The sequence below is a fragment of the Panthera tigris genome, chromosome D1 (genome assembly GCF_018350195.1).
Source record: "Panthera tigris isolate Pti1 chromosome D1, P.tigris_Pti1_mat1.1, whole genome shotgun sequence".
Taxonomy (NCBI): domain Eukaryota; kingdom Metazoa; phylum Chordata; class Mammalia; order Carnivora; family Felidae; genus Panthera; species Panthera tigris.
The window spans coordinates 57151977-57173059 of NC_056669.1; the positions used below are offsets into that span (position 1 = coordinate 57151977).

The 21083-nt window shown below is 37.3% G+C and overlaps 1 protein-coding gene across 5 annotated transcripts in view; it reads right to left on the minus strand.

The window, feature by feature from the left end:
- PPME1 (protein phosphatase methylesterase 1) overlaps nucleotides 1-21083 on the minus strand; it is a 102761-nt gene that overhangs the window by 3825 nt on the left and 77853 nt on the right. For 4 of the 5 annotated variants that reach the window (XM_042959533.1, XM_007080855.3, XM_007080856.2 and 1 more), the window contains 4 exons: nucleotides 17757-17822; nucleotides 14454-14577; nucleotides 4244-4373; nucleotides 3306-3350 (listed from right to left, as the gene is read on the minus strand). In XM_042959533.1, coding sequence (XP_042815467.1) covers nucleotides 3306-3350; nucleotides 4244-4373; nucleotides 14454-14577; nucleotides 17757-17822 — 365 coding nt within the window. Of the gene's footprint in view, nucleotides 1-3305; nucleotides 3351-3517; nucleotides 4155-4243; nucleotides 4374-14453; nucleotides 14578-17756; nucleotides 17823-21083 lie in introns of those variants that run through there. The other variant, XM_042959534.1, reaches the window with a different exon arrangement.

Genomic DNA, 21083 nt, shown 5'->3' on the forward strand with positions numbered 1-21083 from the left:
GTGGTTCCTATGATAAAAGAGTACACGGAACTGGAAAAACATAGGAAAGGAGGCTTCACAATCAAATAAGGATATAGGAAGGAAGGGGGGGGGGGGCGGGGGAAGCCTATACAAAGGAAAGGAGGATGAAATGGCATTTGCTCCCGGAAATAAAAAGGTTGACATGGAGCTCATGAGAGTTAACAATGAGGCTGGAGAGGAGAGCAAGGACCATACCATTAAAGGTTTTGTAAGCTATGTTAAGGATTTTGAAATTTATTATAACAAGAATAAGTTTCCATTTGAGTGCTTAACTATATGCCAGACTATACTAACCACTTTCTCACACTTGTAGAACATTGTAAGCTCACCATTAATGTGATAGCTATTAAGAGTGAACCAAGATAACTGATAAAGCAAGATCCCAAAGCAGACCAAAGGATATGGGACCTAAGTAGAACAGACTCTCAGAGCCTAAGTGGCTCTATTACAAAATAAGGCAATATGCTCTGAAGTCCTCTGGTCATCACATTGTAGGATTCTTACTCCAATTACACAGTGCTTTAAAATTTTTTCAAAATACTCTTCTATCCATTTTTTAAGTTGATTCTCAATCTACCCTATAAAACTGAACAGGACAAACACTGAAATTCTTTTCTGAGATAATGAAACTAATACCACGGTTAGTCATTTGTCCAAGTCTGCTTATTTAATCAATAGAGGAACTAAGACCGTTCCATTCAGTAAGGCCCAACTTATGCCCATCCTCTTGCTGTAGTCTGCCCCTGGGTGCTCCAGCCTAGTCCAGCCTAATCTCCTCCCTCTTGTATCTCCTAAGGTACTACTACTAACACATATGGATCCAAACAGAGCAGCTTGTGCCCCTCTTGTTTTGTAAGCTTATATTTTATATGCCACTGGTGGCTTGCCTTCCCAAGAGTATTCCATTTCTGTAAAACAGAGCCTAATATCATTACTTGCTCTATATTCCTAATAGAGCCCAACACAGGGCAAGACATTGAGTAACTGTTTAGTAAGTCTTAATGAGTAACTGAGCCAATGACCTGGTAACACAACTCCAATCACCCTGGGCTTGATGTGTAGGATGCATTTTTTTTTGTTCCTACATACTAACAACATTGTACCTGGTAAATAAAATAATGATCATGGGTAATCCTCACAATTATTCTACGAAGTGGGCATATTTCCAAACGCTTCCCTCTAATTTTACAGATAAAGAACCTTATGTTTAGACAGCATAAAGTATTTACCCAAGTAGTATCATGAATGAATGCTAGGTTTCTAGGAATCTATAACTAACTTAGCAGGTTTAAACACAATGCTGGGAAGGCTGTGGTTTGGATCTATGCCAACTTGGCCACTTCCCTTTGTTTTATGGGATGTCCCTCACTTCAGCCATTTACTTTCTATACTCATGGGATGCTTTGAAAGAGAAAGTAGTCTTGGCATAATCCTTACTTACTGGGGAAATAGCAGGAAATCATGAGTACTTCCTGAATATAATGAAGCCATCATTTGTCAGACTTACTTCACACACATTTTCTCAGTTAAATACCAAACAAATGTATTAAGATATAGCATTATTTCCATTTTACAGATGAAGAAATTTGGGATTAAAGAAGTTAGCAATTCATTCAACCGCAACACTAATAACAGTGACTCACCACCCAGGACTGTCTGATTTCAAGGCTGGTGATCAATAATGGTTTCTTTCAAATGCTATTCAGTCCAGATCAACTGCTTTCAGATAGTCTCAGGGGCCATATCTGATTCTTCTGTCTGTCCAGCATTACACATAGGTCTTAGATAGAAAGACTGCTTAGGAAAGATTTGCTTGAATTGAATTTAAGGAAAGATGTCTAAGCTCAAAATTACCAACATCAGTGCCATAAAACTCACACAGTCCCAGTCCACGGTCTTGCTCCAGGCTTTAGGCTACTTCAGGTAGAGGAAGGGTAGGGGAGAAGTGCCTGGGTCCAGGATGTAATAATCATTCAGGAGCCTTTGAACAACTATTGTGAGGGAATATAGTCCCTTTTACTGTGGAGAGCTTAAGGACAGCTAAAAGAACAATTTGAGCCCATGAACATCCAAGTAGAGATGTCCAACAGGTTTGATATATGGGCCAGGTCTACAGCTCAGGAGAGAGGTATGAGTTGGACGTTTAGCTTTGGGAGTTATCAGGGTATAAACAGAAGCCATGAGATTGCCCAGAGAGAGTAAGCAGAAAAAAAAGAAGGTCAAGAACAGAATCTGGTTAAGAGTGAAAATTTGGCCTTAGAGTTAGCACCTCTTCTTCCCATACCTGAAAAGATGTCAATGCCTATTGACTTCACCTTTACCAAACTTTTCATCTATACTAAAGCAAGAGCCTCCACAAAACTGGTCCCACAGCCTCCACTTCCATCTGGCCAACACACCTGGACCTGAACACAATATGTCACTTTTCTACTCATTATACCTCATGATCCCTGTGAAGCTGCCATCAACTTTCTCATTTTATAGACTGAGAAATTTTATACTCATTTTATAGGGTGGTAAAATGAGTAGGAAAGAAGCAGTACTCAAAGTCAGTTCTCCCAACCTCAGAGTCTTTGCTTCTACCACCTCACCAGGCTATCTTCTAAACACAGTTTACATCTTTATGCATTCCATTATCCTGGATCTTTTCCTTTCCTATGAATTCCAACAATGATAAAAATACTGATCAGTAGGGGAGCCTGGGTGGCTCAGTCAGTTAAGCCTCTGACTTTGGCTCAGGTCATGATCTTGTGGTTCACAAGTTTGAGCCCTGAGTCGGGCTCTGTGCTGACAGCTCAGAGCCTGGAGCCTTCAGATTCCTTGTCTCCCTCTCTCTCTGCCCCTTCCCTGCTCACGCTCTGTTTCTATCAAAAATAAATTAAAACATTAAAAAAATTTTTTTTAATTAAAAAAAAAATTTAAATTTAAAAAAATTTTTAAAAATTAAAAAAATACTGATAAGTATTCAGAATATCTCCTTTCACAATATTATATATTTATAGGGTACTTTATGGTTTATATTGCTCTCTGCAAAAACACATTCTCATTTTAATCCTTACAACTCTGAGATGTAAATGGTAATTAAGTCCCATTTTTAGATGGCAAAAAAAAAAAAAAAATGAAGCTCAGAAAAGGGAAATATTTGCCTATAATCAAATAGTGGGTCAGGAATGGATGTTGATGTCAAGTTTCAGGTAACTCAAAGCTCATTAATTTCCACATGACTATGTCCCTTTCTCTGCCCTCAGAGAAAGACCTGGAGACAAAATTTCTTGATGACTTACCTTGCATTTGGCCAATAGTCAGATCCTTATCCAATCTATCAACACCTAGAACAAAATAGGAGAATCCGGAAGTAGCTTACTAGAAAAGGCTGTGCGAAACAGGTTTTGCTATTCAAGTAGGAAAAACTGCTACAAAGTTGTAAACATGATGACATTACCAACTCGTGGTAATGCCAATCCCACCCAACTCCTTGAGGGTATATGCTCACCACATGAAGCTTTCCAGAATGAGGTTCCCTTGCAATCTTTTTGCTCATTTAAACTGGTTTCTGAAAACAGGGTTTTACTTTAAAATTTTTCATTATACTCAGAATATCTTTATACCACTCTAGAAGGCCTTGGGCTTAACCAGGGATTGAAGGCAAGCCAGAATTAAGCTATCCCAGATGAATGCTTATGCTTAGTTAGGTTTAGGGATTTGGTATGGAGAGGAGAAAAGCACAAATGAGTGAGGATGGGACTTCACTTTGGAAGTCACTACCCATTTGATGAGTAGTTTTAACAAGGACATATTCAGATGATGATATACCTACGCTGCTATGGACTGAACTGTGTCCTCCTCCCCCCAATTCGTACGTTGAAGCCCTAATCCACAATGTGACCGCATTTGGAGATATGGAAATAATTAGGGTCAAAATGAAGAAGTAATTAAGGTTAAATGGGGTCATTTGGGTAGGGCCTTCATATGACAGGATTAATATCCTTTTAAGAATAAACACCAGGGAGCTTACTCTCACTGTCTTCTGCCATATAAGGACATAGTGAGAAAGCAGTTGTCTGCAAGCCAGTAAGAAAGCTCCCACCAGAACTTGACTGTGCTGGTACCCTGATCTCAGACTTCTTCCAGAACTGTGAGAAAATAAATTCACTGTTTAAGCACCCAATCTATAATATTTTGTTATGGCAGCCTGAGCTAATACATACACATACACACTTACCAGCCAAGAGCAGCAATTTAGGAATAGGACAACTAAGAAAGAGATTGGATAAGCCTCGGAACCAGCCATCCCAGTATTTTTCTGTTTTCGCCAGTTCAATTCTCCAAGTGTACGGATGGTCTTTCTTGGTCTGGAGGAATAAGAGCAAGTTCTGAGTCTCTGAGGGCAACCCCTGGAGGAACAGGATAATAACTAGGTCCCTGGGAAAATGAAAGGGAAGGAAACTAGCACTTATTAAGGGCCTACTATGTCCCAGACATTTTCACATACACTTAACCAATTATAACAGTCTTGTGATATAGGTTATTGCTGTAATTCCCATGTTTAAATAACCAGAAGTTTACTTTTTACTTCTATTAATTTCAGTGAACTTAGGAAACTTTCTTAAAGTCACAAAGCTAGTAAATGTTAGAGCCAAGACTGAGCTTCTCTTATATCCATTTGGCGAAAAGAACATATCCATCAAAAGAATAATTACATGGGAATGCAAGCTGGTCAGACACTCTGAAAAACAGTATGGAGGTTCCTCAAAAAACTAAAAATAGAACTATCCTACGACCCAGCAATTGCACTACTAGGCATTTATCCACGGGATACAGGTGTGCTGTTTCAAAGGGACACATGCATCCCCATGTTTATAGCAGCACTATCAACAATAGACAAAGTATGGAAAGAGCCCAAATGTCCATCGATGGATGAATGGATAAAGAAAACATGGTATATATATACAATGGAGTATCACTCGGCAATCAAAAAGAATGAAATCCTGCCACTTGCAACTACGTGGATGGAACTGGAGGGTATTATGCTAAGTGATATTAGTCAGAGAAAGACAAATCATATGACTTCACTCATATGAAGACTTTAAGAGACAAAAGAGATGAACATAAGGGAAGGGAAACAAAAATAATATAAAAACAGGGAGGGGGACAAAACAGAAGAGACTCCTAAATATGGAGAACAAACTGAGGGTTGCTGGAGGGGTTGTGGGAGGGGGGATGGGCTAAATGGGTAAGGGGCATTAAGGAATCGACTCCTGAAATCATTGTTTCACTATATGCTAATTTGGATGTAAATTTTAAAAAATAAAAAATAAAATTAAAAAAATTTTAAAAAAGGATAATTACAAAAAGCACAGTGCAGTATGAAAAAAATGCTGATGATATACTATTAAGAGAAAGAAGCAGAGTATAACATGTCATCTAAGTGAGCATTACTACCGGAAAAATGTGGTAGAGAGAAGGAACTGGAAGGAAAAAGGGAAAATACGTTGATTTGTTAGTAGAACATTTTTTCTTATATTTTGATTAATAATAATGATATAATGTCCCCGCCATAGTTATCTGAAAAAGGAAACCTGACTCAAATATTACAAAATATATCTGTTAATATAGGGGAAGGGAAGGAAAAATAAGATAAATACAGAGAGGAAGACTCTTAAATACAGAGAACAAACAGGATTGCTGGAAAGGAGATGGGTGGGGAGATGGGTTAAATGGGTGATGCGCATTAAGGAGGGAACTTTTCAAGATGAGCAATGGGTGTCATAGGTAAGAGATGAATCACTGGGTTCTACTCCTAAAGCCAAGACTACACTGTATGTTAACTAGAATTAAAAAAATATCTATATCTATATCTGTATCTATATCTATATCTTAAATCCCGATATATAGTAGACAGGCACAAAGTATGCACTCATCAAATACAAGCTGAAGAAATAAATGATTCTCTATACTTTTCTGGATCACTGAAAATTTGACATATTATAATTGAAATAAACAATTGGGATACCACAGTAACCACAATATGAAAACCTAGAAGTGAACATGAGACAGCAACATACTGTGTTAGAGATCATTAGATGATTAAGATGTCCATACCACCCAAAACGATCTGCAGATTCAAAACAATCCCTATCAAAATCCCAATGACATTTTTACAAAAATAGAAAAATTCATCAAAAATTCATATGGAATCTCAAGGGACCCCAAATAGCCAAAACAATTTTGAAAAAGAACAAAATTGGAAGACTCATGCTAATTTCAAAACATATTGCAAAGCTACAGTAATCCAAATCGCATGGTATTGGTCTAAAGACAAAGAGACCAATGGAATACACTAGACAGCCCAGAAATAAACTCTCACATATATGGCTAAATGATCTTTAACAAGGGTCCAAGATGATTCAATGGAGAAAGGATAGTTTTTTCAAGTGGTGTTGGGAAAACTGAATATCCACATGCAAAATAATGAAGTTGGACGATACACAAATTTAACTCAAATGGATAAAGACCTAAATGTAAGACCTCAAACCATAAAACTTCTAGAAGAAAACATAGAGGAAAGCTTCATGGAGTTTTCCATGACATTGAATTTGACAATGATTTCTTGGTTATAACACAAAAATCAAAGGCAACAAAAGCAAAATTAGATAAATGGACTACATTAAACTTAAAAAACTTCGGCACATCAAAGTACACAACCAACAGAGTGAAAAGGTACAGAATGGGAGAAAATATTTACAAATCATATATCTGATAAGGGGTTAATATTCAGAATATATAAAGAACTCCTACAACTCAATAGCAAAAAAAAAAAAAAATCAAACAACCTGAATAAAAAAATGAGCCAAGGACATGAACAGACATTTCTCCAAAGAAGATATACAAATGGCTAATAAGTACACAAAAAGATACTTAACATCACTAATCATCAGGGGAATGCAAATCAAAGCCACAATGACATATCACTTTGCACCTATTAGGATGGCTATTATCAAAAAAGACCAAATAACCAGTGTTGGCAAGGATGTGGAGAAACTGGAACACCTGGGGCATGGTTGGTGGGATTACACAACGGTACAACCACTATGAAGACAGCATGGAAGTTACTCAAAAATGAAAAATAAAACTGCCATATTATCCAGCAATCTCACTTCTGGGTATATATCCAGAAGAAGTGAAAGCAGGGTCTTGAAGAGATATTTGCAGACCCATGTTCATAGCAACATTACTCACAACAGTCAAGAGGTGTAAACACTCCAAATGTTTATTGATGGATGAATGGATAAACAAAATGTACTATATATACATATTACTTAAAGAAGATTTTGTCACATGCTACAACACAGAGGAAACGTGAGGACGTTTTGTTAACTAAAACAAGCCAGTTACAAAAAGACAAATACTGATTCTACTTCTATGAGGTATCTAAAGTAGTGGAATTCATACAAACAGAAAGTAAAATGGTAGGTATGGGGGAAAAGGGAAATTGTTTAATGAGTATAGAGTTTCAGATATGCAAGATGAAAAAGTTCTGGAAATCTGTTTCACAACAGTGTGAACACTACTGGATTATACACTTAAAAATGATTGAGGTGGTGGGGCGCCTGGTGGCTCAGTCAGTTGAGCATCCATCTCTTGATTTTGGCTCAGGTCATGATCCCAGAGTAGTGGGATCGAGCCCTGCATCAGGCTCTGTGCTGAGCATGGAGCCTGCTTAGGATTCATACTCTCTGTCTGTCTGTCTGTCTCTGTCTCTCCTGCCCTTCTCCCCTCTTGCACACTAAAAAAAAAAAAAAAAAAAAGATTAAAGTGGTAAATTTTATGTTATGTATTTTTTAAACCAAAATATAAAAAAGGAAAGAAAAAGATTATGGGGTGGGTAGTCAGGAAACTTGGGTCTTCCAGTTCTCACTAAAGTGCTGCATGGGCAACACTTCCCATTTATGAGCCATTTCTAATAGATTTCCACAGAGACAGCAAGACCCTCTTAAATGCACAAGGTACTTCATATGCAAATGACAAATTTAAGGTAAGGGAACTTCCAAGGATAATAATAATATAAAAAGAAATTTTAAAAAAGGAGTTCATCTCAAGTCCTAAAAATGTAAAAATACAAAATCTGGATAGAATTAGGAGTTGCTCCTGTATTTAGGCTTATGATAATAAATCTTTTCTCTGGAGAGGTGGATCATAAAGTTAGTTTAGTTTGGATGCCTTCCTCTGACAAATGGTAATAAAACAGATTGATGTAAGAAACAAAACAGATGAACACGGGGGGGAAAAAGAGAGGCAAACCAGAAAACAGACTCTTAACTACCAAGAACAAACTGAGGGTTGCTGGAGGGGAGGGCAGAGGGATGGGTTAAATGCGTGATAGATATGAAGGAAGGCACTTGGGATGAGCATGGGATGTTATATTGTATGTAAGTGATGAATCACTAAATTCTACACCTGAAACTAATATTACACTGTATGTTAACTACTGAAATTTAAATAAAAACTTGAAAAAAGAAAAAAAAAAAGAAAAAAAACCAAATCTATGTAATGAGATCTACTTGTTGGCTAGGAGAAGCAGAAAGCTGGCTACCAATTTTCCTGGTATGTTCACCTGGGCAGGATGCGATTCTCCACACAGGGCATCAACCACAGGCTTTGCATTATTTTTCAACACCTCACTTGAAAAGAACTTAAGAAGACAGGCTTTGGGTCAGTCAGGCCTGACTTAATGCAAATCCCAGCTCCACCATCAACTAATTCATGGTGGGTCCCTTGGGAAAGTTACCTAACTTCTCCAAGCCTGTTTTCTTAGTTATTAAGTGGGCAACACAAAATCTCAAAGGATTGTTGTAAAGATGAACTAAAAATACTCATGTATGTAAAACAAGAGGAACATGGTCTGGCATACAACAAGTAATTAAAACACCAAAATCTTAAGAATATGGGATTTCAATAATCTTGAAAAAGAAGAACAAAGTTGGAAGACTTACACTTCCCGATTTCAAAACTTACTACGAAGCTACAATAATGAAGACTTGCTTAATAATGTGTACTTGCTTATAAGGATAGGATATATATATATATATATATATATATAATGGAACAGAACTGAGTGTCCAGAGACAAAGCCTGGCATTTATGGTCATTTGATTTCCAACAAGGGATGCAAGACAAGTAAATGGGAAAGAGAGGTCTTACCAACAAACAATCCCGAGACAGCTGGACATCCACATGCAAAAGAATGAAGTTACACCCCCAACATCATACTATACACAAAAATTAACTCAAAATGGATCATAGACCTAAATATAAGTGCTAAAACTAGAAAACTGTTAGAAGAAAACATACACATAAACCTTTGTGACCCTGGGCTAGGCAAAACCTTCTTAGATATGGTGCAACAAAATAGTAACTAGATAAAATAAATTTCTTCAAAATCAAACTTATGCACTTCCAAGAACATCATCAAGAACATGAAAAGACAATCTGTATAACAGGAGAAAATATCTGCAAATCAGGGACTTGTATCTAGAATATATAAAGAACTCCTACTATTCAATAATAAAAAGATAAAATACCCTACTGAAAAAATGGGCAAAGGATCTGATTATACATTTCTCCCGGGAGAAAATGGATAGTAAGCCCATGAAAAGATGCTCAAAATCAATAATCATCAGGAAAATGTAAATCAAAACCACAAGAAGATACCACTTCAAACCCATTAGGATGGCTATAATCAAAAAGAGAGAATATTACAAGTGCTGACAAGGATGTAGAAAACTCATACACTAGTGGTGGCAATATAAAGTGCTGCAGGCATTTTGGAAGATAGTCTGGCTACTCCTCAAATGATTAAACACAAAGTTAGCATCCAGCAATTTCACTTGTAGGTGCATACCTGAGAAAAATAAAAACCTATGTCCACACAAAAACTTGTACACCATTGTTCATACCAGCATTATTCATAACAGACAAAAAAGTGAAAACGATCCAAATGTCCCTCAACTGACGAATGGATAAAAACTGTGGTCTATCCATACAAAGGGATATTATTCAGCTATAAACAGGAATGAAGTTCTAATATATGCTACAACATGGATAAACCTTGAAAACATTATGCTAAAGTAAAATAAGCCAGTCACAAAAGACTATATATTAATGATTCCATTTATATTAAATGTCCAGATTAGGCAAATCTAAAGAGACACAAAGTAGATTAGTGGATGCCTAGGGCTGGGAAGGTTGAGGAGAAATGGGAAGCAACTGCAAACAGGTATGACATTTCTTTTACAAGTGATGAAAAATGTTCTAAAATTAGATTGGGATGGTTGCACAATTCTGAGACTCTACTAAAAACCACTGAATTGTATACTTTGGGTGAGTCACCTCTCAATAAAACAATTTAAAAAAAGAGAGATTTACACGTAAAGGAATACCTCCTGAACAACTGAAGTTTATTGCTTTAAGGACCAAAAATTAAAGTTTCCCTTTTCTTTTCTGTATTTTAATCATTTTGTATTAGACATCACCCCCCACCACCAATGTATACCTTGTATTCTTTCACACACCAAAATGGATGCAATAGAACTCTTACGTATATCTCAGGATCATTTCAAACACCACTTTTTATATTATGTTGTAACAGAGATGCCCCTAAGAGGGGCTCTAAATGGCCCCTGGCTACTATACTTTAGAAGTTGTGACTGTTGCCAACTAATCTTTGACAAAGCAGGAAAGAATATCCAATGGAGTAAAGACAGTCTCTCTAACAAATGGTGTTGGGAGAGCTGGACAGCAACATGCAGAAGAATGAAACTAGACCACTTTCTTACACCATTCACAAAAATAAACTCAAAATGGATAAAGGACCTGAATGTGAGACAGGAAACCATCAAAACCGTAGAGGAGAAAGCAGGAAAAAACCTCTCTGACCTCAGCCACAGCAATTTCTTACTTGACACATCCCCAAAGGCAAGGGAATTAAAAGCAAAAATGAACTACTGGGACCTCATGAAGATAAAAAGCTTCTTCTGCACTGCAAAGGAAACAATCAACAAAACTAAAAAGCAACCAACAGAATGGGAAAATGACATATTTATTATGACATATTCATTATTTGCAAATGACATATCTGATAAAAGGCTAGTATCCAAAACCTATAAAGAACTCACCAAACTCCACACCAGAAAAACAAATAACCCAGTGAAGAAATGGGCAGAAAACATGAATAGACACTTCTCTAAAGAAGACATCCAGATGGCCAACAGGCACATGAAAAGATACTCAACGTCACTCCTCATCAGGGAAATACAAATCAAAACCACACTCACATACCACCTCACGCCAGTCAGAGTGGCTACAATGAACAAATCAGGAGACTATAGATGCTGGCGAGGATGTGGAGAAACGGGAACCCTCTTGCACTGTTGGTAGGAATGCAAACTGGTGTAGCCACTCTGGAAAACAGTGTGGAGGTTCCTCAAAAAATTAAAAATAGATCTACCCTATGACCCAGCAATAGCACTGCTAGGAATTTACCCAAGGGATACAGGAGTGCTGACGCATAGGGGCACATGTACCCCAATGTTTAGCAGCACTTTCAACAATAGCCAAATTATGGAAAGAGCCTAAATGTCCATCAACTGATGAATGGATAAAGAAATTGTGGTTTATATACACAGTGGAATACTACGTAATGATAAAGAATGAAATATGGCCTTTTGTAGCAACGTGGATGGAACTGGAGAGTGTTATGCTAAGTAAAATAAGTCATACAGAGGAAGACAGACACCATATGTTTTCACTCCTATGTGGATCCTGAGAAACTTAACAGAAGACCATGGGAGGGGAAGGAAAAAAAAAAAAGGTTAGAGAGGGTGGAAGGCAAACCATAAGAGACTCTTAAAAACTGAGAACAAACTGAGGGTCGATGGGGTGTGGGAGGGAGGAGAGGGTGGGTGATGAGCACTGAGGAGGGCACCTGTTGGGATGAGCACTGGGTGTTGTATGGAAACCAATTTGACAATAAATTTCATATTAAAAAAAAAAGAAGTTGTGACTGCTTCTGTTGTAGTCATTAAGTTTAATTTGCATTATTAACATTTTCTCCATCATTTTATTTTATTTATTTTTCTTTATTGAGATATAATTGGCATATAACATTGTGTAGGTTTAAGGTGTACACTGTGTTGATTTGATACATTTATATATTGCTATACTGTAACACCACAGTGACAGCTAACAGCTCTATCATGTCACATTATCATTTCTTTTTTGTGCTGGGAACAATTAAGACCTAGTCTCTTAGCAACTTATAGTATTGTTGCCTATAATTATTATGCTGTGCATTAGATCTCCAGGATCTATAGATCTACTAGTTGCAATAAGCAGTTTCTGTTGTTTGGGGTTTGTGTCCTTCCTCAAGTGTAGATTGTTTTAGCTATACTTCTTATTGCCTCATGTGTCTCAGTCTTCCCTCCTAATAAAACTGCTGGAGTTTATTAAACTGCATATAACTGGGCTTATAAAAAACTGCAAAGAAAAAATGAGCTGGAGTTAAATATCAGAGGATCTGGATGTGTTTTAGTGCTAACATTTATACGTGACTGTAGGCAAGTATCTGTACCTGACTTATAAAACAGTGATAATATCTATAATGCAGAGCTAAAACGAGAACTCGGGACGATAAATGTGATACACTTAGTATAGTTTGCAGTACATAGAAGACAAAAAGTAATTGGCAGTTTGTATCAGAGTCTCAAATCTACTAAATATTACTCGATTACCTTGGGCAAGTCTCTTCATCTGAGTCTCAGTTTCTTTTTTTTTTTTTTAATTTTTTTTTTAATGTTTATTTATTTTTGAGACAGAGAGAGACAGAGCATGAATGGGGGAGGGTCAGAGAGAGGGAGACACAGAATCCGAAACAGGCTCCAGGCTCTGAGCTGTCAGCACAGAGCCCGACGCAGGGCTCGAACTCTCGGACCACGAGATCATGACCTGAGCCAAAGTCGGCCGCTTAACCGACTGAGCCACCCAGGTGCCCCTCTGAGTCTCAGTTTCTAACTGTTAACATGGGAGAAAAGATCTCTCCTCACCTCACACAGTGTAGGGAAGGCAAATTAGTCATGCATTATTTATGTTTTTGTAAACTCCAAAGAGGTACAACAAATTATTTATTGATCTTAAGGATGACAGAAAGAACCTCATTAAATTAAAAATACTGTTTGATGAACATACAGTTGATGCTTGAACAATATACGTTTGGACTGCACAGGTCCATTTATACGCAGATTTTTTTCACTGAAAACAGTACAGTACTGTAAATGTATTTTTTCTTCTTCATGATTTTCTTAATAACATTTTCTTTTGTCTAGCTTACTTTATTGTAAGAATACAGTATTTGATACATATAAATATACAAATTATGTACTAATTAACTGTTTATATTATTGGTAAGGCTTCTGGTTAATAGTAGGTTATTGGTAATTAAGTTTTTGGGTAGTTAGTAGTTATACTTGGATTTGACCGTGTGGGGGTCAGTGTCCCTAACTCCCATGTTGTTCAAGGGTCAATGTACTCTCCTCCTTGCTAACAGTAGCATCTCCAAATGTAAAGGGATATGTGGTGTATACCAATTCCATTATTTGCCATTAGTAAAATGTTTATAATCCATCCCAGAAAGTCTGCTGCTCATGCTCACAACCATTTCCAAGAAAAAAAGTACTCTTTCCCACTATTATCCTCAAATCAAGTGCTCAACAAGTACTCACAGGACATTTGCTATGCACACAACTCCAAGCTAAATAATAAGGAAATTCATATAGAACATCAGATCCTGTGCTTAAAATACACAGGTTATTTTTGTTGGGAGACAAATTATCGTGAAATTAGAGGACATTGATTATGCATTCTAGAGATGACTACAAGAGACCATAGTATCTCTGAATGTGGTTTATGAAAAACAATTCTATAACTCAGCCATGACTTCAAAAAAGAGTGGTAAGTTATGTCATACAGACTCTCAGTGCTATACTGGAGAGGGACTGATATAAAATGAGGTCAGAAAACATCCCTTAAGAGATATACCTTGAAAGATAAGTAAGATCTAATGGGCTTAGCATAGACTAGTAGGAAATGAGATTGTCTCATGAGATAAACCTCAGGAACAGAAGTAATGAGGTGAGAAAGAGCCTGATGAGAGAGCAAGCTGTTTGAGGGGAGGGTATATACTGTGAACTTTTATGTTCCAATTTGTCAGAGCTATCAACGGTGCCTTATATCCTATAGTTAACCTAAATATCTATAACATCTTCACCCCCTAAAATATCCAATGGCAAAAAAAGGACACGTCACCTCCCCTTCCCTACCCCCACACACTCTGAACCATTCCATACTCCATCCTTCCAAGAATGCCGGCTTTCACTCACCTCCATGTCATCCTCCTTTTTCCTCTTGTTTACTGACTCACTTCCTTCTTCGTCTTCTTCTTCTTCCTCTATGATTCCTTCCACTATAGATTTTGAGCCTTCTGGACTTGTAATTCCTTCACACCTAGGTTTTTTTTTTTTAGAAAGTGTTACCATATATCTCTCTATTATATACAAATTATCTCAGAGATACTGATACTTATGGTCTTTTAAAATCAAATGTCAGTTAAAATTGACCATGCTTCTGGGAGAAGGAGGATGTGAAAAATGTGCATTTTAAAATGTATAGAAGTAGGCCAGGGCTATGGAAGGTCATGGCCAATGAAGGACTATACTCTGAGGCCTGGTTTCCAGTTCTTGCACCAATACTGACCCACAGAAGGGAGTAACTAACCATTCCTTGAGTCATGGTGGCAACAGTTTTACTGGTATTATCTTATATAATTCTCATAACAATCCTATGAGGTAGCCCTGAAAAGTTAAAAAAAAAAAAATTGTCCAAGATCACCTGGCTCATTAGTACATGAGGCTGGAAGGCAAATCCAGGCCCAATTAACATGACAGCATGGTACTTTTCTACTGTACCCTGTTTACAATAGAACAAGTCTCAAACAGAATGGTAAAAGGCCCCCACTTTTAATTGGCTAATAGAAACTGGCAATTACAATAACCATAGGCAGCTGAACCTTGGAGATTAGAACATATGATCCAACCAATTACTGTTGTTTTTCCTCTAAAAAACAATGTCTCTTATATAATTAGGTAGAAAAATTATTATTATATGACCAGCTGGTACCATAATTCCTTTTAGAAAGAACTTGTTGGAAAAAGTGCACTGACAATATTATAGGTAAAAATCCCAAGAGCCTAGGTAGCAACTAGTGCTAAGGTCTGTTCTGCATGATAAAGAAGAATCTGTTATTTTGTACTTGATAGGGAGAGTGAAGGGAGAAGAGAAGAGACAATGAGATAAAAAGAGGTGGATAAACTGAAGGGCCACTGAAACTTCAGTGGTGGATTCTTAACAGTTATCACTTGTCCTTCCCTGTCTCCTCTACCAATCTCAGTAAAGTGTATGTTCATAAAATATTTTGTCAAGTGGGGGGGTTTTCTATGGCACTTGAGGTGTCAAATTTCACATCTAGGGTCAAAGTAGTATAACAAAGAAACAGTATGTACTTTACATTTCCAAGCTATGGATTAGGAGGTTCAAGGGAATTTCACATAGATCAAGAAGGGCAGGAAGGTTCCATCTGATATCTATGTGACAATTAAAACATACACTATATACACAAGTTTACATATTAAGAGAAAACACTTAAATTTACATATTAAGTAAAATTTTACAATCACTGAACTACCTGAACACAAGCCATATAACTTCCTCATGAAATGCTTCATCACTACTTAAACAAGTCAGATCTTAAAATATTTAGGCATTAAAAAGTGGGCAGTCTCACAGCTTATTTGAATACTGCATGTGTCTGTCAGATATTACTACTCAAATTGCATTTTTAGGCATAAAATCCATAATATAGGGCTTGAAGTCAAATACACAGGAGACTGAATTTGAGCTGTTATTCACTAGCTGTGTGATCCGGGGAAAACTACTTTACCTTTCTGAACTTCTATTTTCTCATCTAAAAAACAATACTTATCTTAAAGAGGTACTGTAAAGACTAAATGAGGTAGTGCAAATGAGTTACTGAATCCACATAATGGTCATCAATGGTTACCAACACTCAAAAAAAGGAGATAACCAGACATTACGTGCTTCCTATTGGCAGTATGTATTCTCACAAACAAAACGCCAAAATAACAATAAATAAAGCTGAACCTGACCAAATCTCTGGATCTAACTAACAATTTACAAACAATACAGGGCACAAAAAAAAAACAAAACACAAACAAACAAACAAACAAACCCAAAAACCAAAAACTTGGGGTGCCTGGGTGGCTCAATTGGTTAAACATCTGACTCTGGGGTCTGACTCTTAATTTGATTTCGGCTCAGAACATGATCTCATGGTTTTTGAGACCCTCATAGGGCTCTGTGCTGACAGTGCGGGCCTGCTTGGGATTCTGTCTCTCTCTCTCTGCCCTTCCCCCACTTGCTCGCTATCTCTCTTGAAATAAAAAAATAATAAAAATTAAAAAAATAATAATACAGGGAAGAGAGAACATATTAAATTACACCTTCAGGAATCAATCAGCAAATCCAGATTGTGGAAAATTCTACAGGGCAAACAACCAGGTTTCTTCAACAAATAAATTGCAAGGAAAAAAAATGAGACAAAAGTGGAAACTAAATTAAAAGATACTTAAGAGATATAGTCAATTGATATATATCACTTTATTGTAATTCTGACTTAAACTGTAAGAAAATTATTTGTGAGACAATCAGAAACATGAATACTGAATAGACATTTGATGATATTAAGGAACTATTTTTTTAGGTGTGATAATGGTACTGTGATTGTGTTTAAAGTGTCCTTACCATTGGAATATATTTCAAAAAATGTTGTGCTTAGGGTAAATAAATAGGGGCACAGATGAAAAAAGACTGGCCATTAGTAACTGTTGAAAATAGGCATTATGTACATTGGGGTTCATTGTATTATTCTACTTTTATATATTTGAAAATTTGCATAAGGTAAGGTCTTAAAAATGAGGTGTATATAAAATACCTTGTACCCAGCAAATAGCAGGCATTCAATAATACCATTATCATTTTCATCAACTCCTGTGCTCCCTGTTGTTCCCTTGGGCAACATTTTCTCAATTCATCTAAAGTTCATTTTCTGACTACATAGCAATACCCAGGACTCATGTAACCCTATCCAAGAAGATCAGCTGGGCTAAATATTCTTAGCTTAGCCATAGAATCTGGCTTTCACTCAGGTTATGCTAAAGCTTTTATACTGTAATTTCCTCACAATCAGGTTTGGCTAAGAAGGAGATTATTACCAGAATAAAATGATCACTTCTAGCACTAGAATGGACACTTAATTTTTAATATCCATTCTCTGGGATTTTTCACCTTTTAACACCCAGAGTTACATTAATATGGTAGTCCTGTATTATACAGGCTTTGGGATTTCTTAAAAAAAAAAAAAAAAAAAAAAAAAAAAAGTAAAGAAAGAAAAGCTATGCCGCTAGCCCAGCTGAGCTCATTTGTCAAAATTATCTAAAATAATAAAGGCATTCAGGATGGTAGGACAGGTGTATAACAAAAAGCAATCTGTAATTCTCTCACCATGTTTCAGTCTCTAAAGAGCCCAATAGGGAAAAAATAAGACCTACTGTTTGACTTGGCCAACCATGGAGACACGGGCCGACTCCAAATTTCGAATCTGACCACTCTTCACACTAGAAAAGTGAGAAGGGAAAGAGGTTATTCAGCAACCATTTTATCACGTCACTAGGGTCAAACAAATAATTCTGCAGATTCTGTGGAACCTACTACAAAGTTGTGTTTGCCAATATAGCTTACTATGGAGATAACCACTACTTCCTACCTGGTTATTATGGCTATAAGCCAAGTAGTAAAAATTAGGTTAAAGACATTCAAGTCATTTCAGTTCTGCAAATATTTACCAGGAGGATACTATGTGCCAGGCCTATGTTCAAGAAGCACCTAATTCAGGGGGGAGAAAGAAACACAGATAGTTTCAGTATAACAAAGGCAAGGTTCAAAGGAATCACTTGATTCTGAATGAAGACATTAAAGAAAGCTCCCCAAAATGTCCTGCCTAAACTGAGGAGAAAAGGAGTTCAGTGGAAGATAAAAGAGGATGGTCTCGCATTCTCTCTCTCAAATAAAATTTAAAAACGGGAGCCTGAGTGGCTCCGTTGGTTCAGTGTCCAGCTCTTGGTTTCAGCTCAGGTCATGATCTCAGGGTCATAGGATAGAGCCTTGTGTTAGGCTCTGTGCTGAGCGTGGAGCCTGCTTAAGATTCTCTTTCTCCTTCTCCCCCTTTCTCCAGCTCAAGCTTGCACTCTCTCTCTCTCTCTCTCTCTAAAAAAAGGGGGAGGGATGGGCAGAGCATTACAGACAGAGGGCACATTGTGAACAAAGGCACTGTGATGTGGAAAAGTCAGTAGGATAAGGACAGAGTGCAAGGAGAAGCAGGGGAAAGCAAAGGAGGAGTGTGAATAGGAGAAAGGGACAGGTGGGCAGAGATGAGTTCTTAGAGGGCCTTGCATGCTATGATATAGAATTCAGAAGCTTAGATACTATTTTAATAGATTAGGCCTCTCAGTTATCTACCTACATATGACTAAGGGCCAAGCAAAGCAGCTTCATGTCCCAGGGGGAACTGGAAACACTACCTGAAGCAGGCAATCAGAATGCATTTTTTTAAATCTAATTTTTTAGCTTAAAAAATCATGTAAAATTTTAAAGGGCAACCCCTTTAGATAAAGACCTTGCTTCCTATTTTAATGATAGATGTGATCAGAACTATTCATTTTTCTATCCACCAACAGATCCACCAACTGAATTTTCCATCCACCAACTGAACCTACAGAATCTACAAATCTACCAGTATTTATAAATCACATACTCTTCCTTGATGACTGTTTAATATATGAAACACCTCTGTCCCTATTCAAGGCCAACCTTAGGAACTGGTTTGCATCTCTTCTTGCTATAAATTATTATCCTATGTGTCATCATTTTTTTTCTCTAGCGGATATTATAAAACATCTTTTAAAAACATTCTCAACCCCACATTCACTACTAGATACCATCCCATTTTTCTGCTCTCCTAGACAACAAAACTTCCCAAAAGTTATCCTAAAAAATAAGTTATCTTACTTGCTTTCTCCATTTTGTCATCTCCTATCCTTTCCCCAACTAATATCCTCAAACATATATTTGGAGGGGGGGGTTATCGCCTACTTATTTTCTGTGATTGTCTTTGTCAAGGTCACCTTTACTCATGCCAATTAAAAAAAAATTTTTTTTTTTAATGTTTATTTTTGACAGAGAGAGAGACAGAGCATGAGCTGGGCAGGGGCAGAGAGAGAGGGAGACACAGAATCTGAAACAGGCTCCAGGCTCTGAGCTGTCAGTACAGAGCCCAACGTGGGGCTCGAACTAACAGACTGTGAGATCATGACCTGAGTTGAAGTCGGACGCTCAACCGACTGAGCCACCCAGGCGCCCCTCAGGTCAATTTTAATGGTCATTTTTTAGTCCTCATCTTAACTGATCTCTCAGCATGTGACACAGATGCTCTCTCCCTCCTTCTATAAACACTTGCTATACTCCTTTAGTTTTCCTTCTATCTCACCAACTGTGACTTTTCAGTTTCCTTTGTTGGATCTTTCTCTTTTTCCCAAGCTCTAAATATTGTGGAGTTTCCCAAGGCTCAGTTCTTGGAATTTTTCTATCAATATCAAATCCCTAGGTGACTGCATTCAATCTTTTGGCTTTAAATATTATCTATGTAATAATGATTCTCCAATTTATCTCTAACTCAGCCTCTTCTAACTAGTATAGACCAGTAACTACTTGACATTTCTGCTTAGAGGTATAATAACCATTTCAGTTTATCCAAACAAAAATCCTGATTCCCTGACCCTTTACCTGCTCCCAAATCTACTTCTCTTTGTCTCCACCATTCACCTGATTGCTTGGACTAAAAATCTAAAAGTTATCCTTGAATGCTGTGCCTCCTCCTACCCCCACCCCTCATTTCTCTCCTGACATCCGATCTGTAAGGCATTCCTGTCAGTTGTATCTTCAAAATACATTCCAAATATGACATATTACTTCCTCTGTTGTCATCCTAGTCTATGCTTACCATCATTACTCTCCTATACTACTACAATTGCCTCCTAATCAATTTCCCACTTCCATTATCACACCCATCCCTTTCCCTTCCCCTAGTGTTTTCCTCAGAGCAGCCAGAGTGATGAAACCAAAGTGTAAATCCTTATCTGTCCAACTTTTAAAGCCTAATGACTATGACCTACTGTCTCTCATTAGGATGACCAAGAAAGCAGAAGTGGGAATTCACTTTGATTTAAATCTTTACTGAATTAAACAGGTTGGCTTTGTATTTCAACATCTTTTTTAAAACCTGGAATATCCACAATAACTATGAGTCATAAACTTGATTCAGATATCCAGCCGAGTACAAAATTATGAAATACTTCATAGTATTCTTTCCGATTCTCAGGTTCAAGAAGTGGGATCTAAAAATCAGTGGCTCTTATACAACGCAGAACATTTTAACATACAACAAACAGAACCCTCATCCTATCCCACATCTGCCACTAGAATCAAGACTCTATCTCTTTTTAAAGTTTATTTATCTTGAGAGAAAGAGAGTGCACGAGCGAGGAAGGGGCAGAGGGAGAGGAACAGAGAGAATCCCAAGCAGGCTCCAAGCTGTCAGCACAGAACCTGACATGGGGCTTGAACTCACAAACTGTGAGATCATGATCTAAGTTGAAATAAAAAATCGGAGGCTTAACCAACTGAGCCACCTTTTCTCTTTTAAGAAAAGATCCACCAATACCCTCATGCTGGATTAAGTACCTATCTTCTATAACTTTGTGCTTCCTTCACTGTACTGTGTTTAAATATTTACTTGTTTGTATTCCCAGTTTTTGGATGAT